Below are 4,569 nucleotides of genomic sequence, written 5' to 3' on the forward strand. Positions count from 1 at the left end.
TTTTTTTTTTTTTTTTAAAGAAACCACGCCTAAGCCGAAGAACAAGAAAAATTGTAGTTTGTTGAGTGAGAAATAATTTTGTGGACGTCAGGGAGGTTGAAGGCTCTGAAAAACATAGCATGTATAGAGGAAATGGTCGTGTGTTATGTTGAGTTGATTCGCCTTTACGAAAATTTGAAGAAGCCATGTGCTTTGCCCCTATAACATGAAAGCCTCTTTTTCTTTCTTTTTGTTTTTTCTTCAAAAAGATGAAACCGTGTCTTAGGCTAAACCACTATTAGTATTAACTTAGTTACTAATTAAGAAGGGTGACATTTGGAGAAAACATAGTGCGAAATAAAATGTAGTACAGTCAGATTTATTTATAACAATTATTACTGCAATACACCTATAATAATATTTAACATTTAAATCTCATTTGATTAATTGTTATTATATACAAAAATATCCAAAAAGGCAATATTTCATTTCTTAAAGTTATAAAAGCTAAAAAAAATAATTTAAAATATTTTTAGTTACCGAGTACGTATCGATATAATATTCTTTGTCAAAAGTAATGTACTATATTAAATAGAGTAAAATCTACTTTAGCCCCTTAACCTTTAAGAATTGGAAATAATAACCCCTTCACATTTTGAATGCGAAAGGGAACCCCCTTATGCAATATTTTTTTTGGTGATAGTTTCCTTTTTAAGATAAAGATTTTTTTCCCTCTATCTATCTTTTCAAAGGTGAAGTATAATATTTTTCATCTAATTCAATACTTGAATTTCGTCTTTCTTGCCTGTAAAATTTAAGATATTTTTCTATTATATTGAGGTTATAGTAAGGCCGTTGTTCAAATTTTTGCAATAAAGAAAAAATAATGCATACAAAATTCAAGAAATATGATGAACTGCATTCACCATTGATGCTTTAACATTTCAATTTAAAGGGAAAAAATACACTGAATTAGTCAATTCTCTAACATATATATTAGATGAAAGAATTAATGCTATGAGTATTAATTTATTTGTGTATTTTCTCTGTATATTAAAATTATTATACTAAAGCAATTATTAAACTTTACTTATTTTGAAAATATCTTTATTGAACAAAAATTATAGTTGATAATGTCACATTTGAAAATTCATTATGGAGGCGTTTTTGCATTACATCATATTTTAAACTATGCAAGAAGAAAGCTAAAGGGGAACTCCATAATTATATAGATCCTAATTGTTTGTCATATCTTGAGCTTTTGGCTATATGAAAGAACTTGATTATTCTAAAAATTATCTATTCAAAAAAAATTATTTTATTAAAAAATTCTTTCACTGGAAAACTATTGAACAAGGGGGTTCCCTTTCCCATTCAAAACGTGAGGGGGGAGGGGAGGGGGTATTGTTTCCCAACCCTTAAATGTTAAGGGGGTAAAATGGAATTTATTCTATTAAATATTTCAACACATTTGATCAAAATACTAGACCTATTATGGTTAACATAGACTTAGAGATTCTATTTCAATATGTGATTTTATGACAACAAAGCATTACTAGTGTTTTTTTAATTATTATATGAAAATAAGTGACTAGCAACAGAAGAGAGGTAACTTTTACAAAGAATGAACTGTTACTTAATCCTAACTTATTATTGTCAAGACATTTTCTCTGACTTGATAGAAAATCTTATATTGAAAAACTTTATCTTTCATACCGCACAGTTATACCATCCGTACATGGATAATTCAGTTCGGAGCTAGAGGTAAAAAATTAAGGAATTAAATAATTTCATCTTGAATGTCCCTAATGCTGTAAATTATTGTCGTATTAATTGACTATGTGAACGTTACTTTATTATAATTTTCAGAGTTTATATTCTACCAACAAAGACGGCAAAAGTCCAGAAGTAGAGGTTTCAGACCAGCCCTAACTAGGGTACTAAGCAATGCATTGTGGATCTGAGATTTCGAGAATGAAGACATTTATATATGAGTTTGTAGCGAATAAGCAGAATAAAAATCTTACGAGATTGATAAGAAAATTAAACCAAAAGTACAAATACAGTCAGATTTCTCTATAACAACATCCATATATATATAACAACACTTCACTATAAAAGCCAAGCTTTTTCTAGGACCAATTTTCATGTTGTGTTATAATATATGTTCCCTATAACAACACTTTGCTATAACGTCTAAAAATATTCGGAACAAATCAGGCTGTTATAGACATGTTTGAGTGTACACAAAAAGTGTAAATTTCAAATCTCTCGTCTTAACGAAATTTACATCTCATGAAAAAAAAAACATTAATTAACAAAAGCACACACTTCGGAATAACCACTATGACTACGCCTCAGATCTACGAATCCTGGGCGCAACAAAAGGAAATAAAAACACAAAATCAAAAATACAAAGCTCTCGAGAGATTCAAGAGTTGTTCCTAGCGCAGCGTGTAATTTGACTGCAACCACGGCGATAAGGATTAACTCTCTGTTGGGAATGACAATTGTAATAAGACGCACCTCGTACATTACAAGGAATATTGTTTCTGGACAATGCTGCATAGCTAATATGGCCTTTTTGTCCTCGTAAAACTCGACGACTAATATCAGATTCCATCATCATTTCTTCTTCCTCCTTTATACAATTTCCAATAAGGCCATTGCATTTCCTCGTTGAAGCTGCAGTTGCATGGCCGCCATGCATGATCGATAGCTGATCGAAGTTCTTGTACAGATTCTTGAAATCATTATATGATGATGATATTGGATTAACTAACATGGCTAGTGAGAAAAAGAAAATTATACATAGGCGGAAATCCATTTTATTTTTGTTGGTGTGTGTGTGTGTTGGGTGGGGGGGGGGGGGGGGTGGAGGGTAACTAGGGTTGTGGGAAGAGAAAATGAAGTTGTGTCTCAGTCTATAGGTATATATATTATTGGTTTCTTGTTATGTGGGGTGGAAAGTGGAAAAAAATGGAAATTATTTAGTGGTAGGATACGGTTATGGTTTTAGATAATTTTGGTTCATCTCATGTTATACGTGATTTGAAGTGATTTACGCATAGTAGTAGAGTAACGTCTGTTTTGAAATGCCCGGGTCTTGCTCATTATCTTGCTTGGATTCAGGACTTTATATAGCTCATCCATTACTTCTATTTTTGGTATGGGTGATCGGGAGGGGCCGAGGGGGTGGTCAGTGGTGGAAGGGTAACAAATAATTCGAACCTAGTGTGTAAACCAATCCAAACTAATTACCATGGTTAAGTATAAATGTATGTATTAATTCACTACAGTTTAGTGTAAGTATACATAAAGATATGTGTCATGTATTCACTGAATTGATATAAATAAAAGGTGCAGATAAATTTTTATCATGGTATAAGTGTACATAATAATAATATACGCTAAAAAAACCGATGACACGCCCCTTATTAACAACGTTTAGAAATCTGTTTTCTGACTCAAATCACCATTTTATCGAAATTGTAGATTTTTCTTTTATAATTTAATTGTAATGATAAGAACAAATGGAATTAATGATAGGAATATAATCACCCTTTGGTGATCACTACTTGTTTCTCTGTACGGGCAGGAAGAAATTAAGATAAGAAATGAGCGTCAATGTGGGGCTACCAGAGTATTATTTATGATGAAGAATCAAAGACGTTATCGTTTTTCATGTTCTTGGTTTAAATATTCTTAATCTACCATGAGCATTTATTACTAACAAAGTACTCTGCCAAATGATTAAAAAAAATTATCTCCTGCCAATTATTAATTAAATCATATAAATGTCGTTTAATTATTTATATTAAGTTTAAATTATATGCACTGCGAATGTAAATAACTTCTATAAACGGGTTACAACATGCTATTTACTATATTTTCTAAGTTACACATCAAATTTTGCTATAAACATTTATTTCTGGGGTTTTTATACAGTATATTCGCCCCTTACAATAAGTCGACATATATATATATATATATATATATATATATATATTATATATATATATATATAATAATATATAATATTGTGTATATTTTATTTTGGATAGCAACTCTAATTATATTCGGCTGACCATACAAATGTGCTGAAAGCCCAACATTTATTTGGTAAGTTTTTGTTGGGAACGTGGAGAGTACATGATGTAGGGGTGATTTGCACAAATAGGATCATTTGGTGCAGCAATTTAATTTTTACCTCGATAATAAAAGTTCATGAGAAAATAGTCTGCAACCAGAATTTGGGATGCACTCTGAGAATAGCCAGAATTTTTCATATGGTGATCATAGGATTTGCCACAAAATATGGCAAGGGATTCGCCGAGATTATCAAAACAAAAACATGGCAATTCCCAGAATTCTAGAAAATTCTAGTGATCTCTAGAACGGCCCAATATTCCAGCTAGAGGTATTTTTCTAAGATTTTTTATCGGAGTCAAAATTTAAATGGTGATCCTTAAAAGGTCCACCTAGCGTAATTTGTCAAAAAGGCCTAGTCCGACCTAACTCATTGTAACGATCCGACTGATCGTTTTGCTTTCTAGAATAAGAATTCTCCTAAATAAGACTTTCCGTACT

The 4,569-nt window shown here is 31.2% G+C and overlaps 1 protein-coding gene across 1 annotated transcript; it reads right to left on the reverse strand.

Annotated features, from left to right (window-relative positions):
• Positions 1–2,169: 2,169 nt before the first annotated feature.
• Positions 2,170–2,841, reverse strand: LOC109219269 (protein RALF-like 22). Its single transcript, XM_019383713.1, has one exon. It carries the CDS (start codon positions 2,804–2,806, stop codon positions 2,411–2,413), a length of 396 nt encoding a protein of 131 aa, XP_019239258.1. The 5' UTR covers positions 2,807–2,841; the 3' UTR covers positions 2,170–2,410.
• Positions 2,842–4,569: the final 1,728 nt, after the last annotated feature.

The sequence above is a fragment of the Nicotiana attenuata genome, unplaced genomic scaffold (assembly GCF_001879085.1).
Source record: "Nicotiana attenuata strain UT unplaced genomic scaffold, NIATTr2, whole genome shotgun sequence".
Classification (NCBI taxonomy): Eukaryota; Viridiplantae; Streptophyta; class Magnoliopsida; order Solanales; family Solanaceae; genus Nicotiana; species Nicotiana attenuata.

Excerpts from the sequence above, each read along its gene's own strand:
- LOC109219269 (XM_019383713.1), bottom strand. The coding sequence starts at position 2,806 with ATGGATTTCCGCCTATGTATAATTTTCTTTTTCTCACTAGCCATGTTA.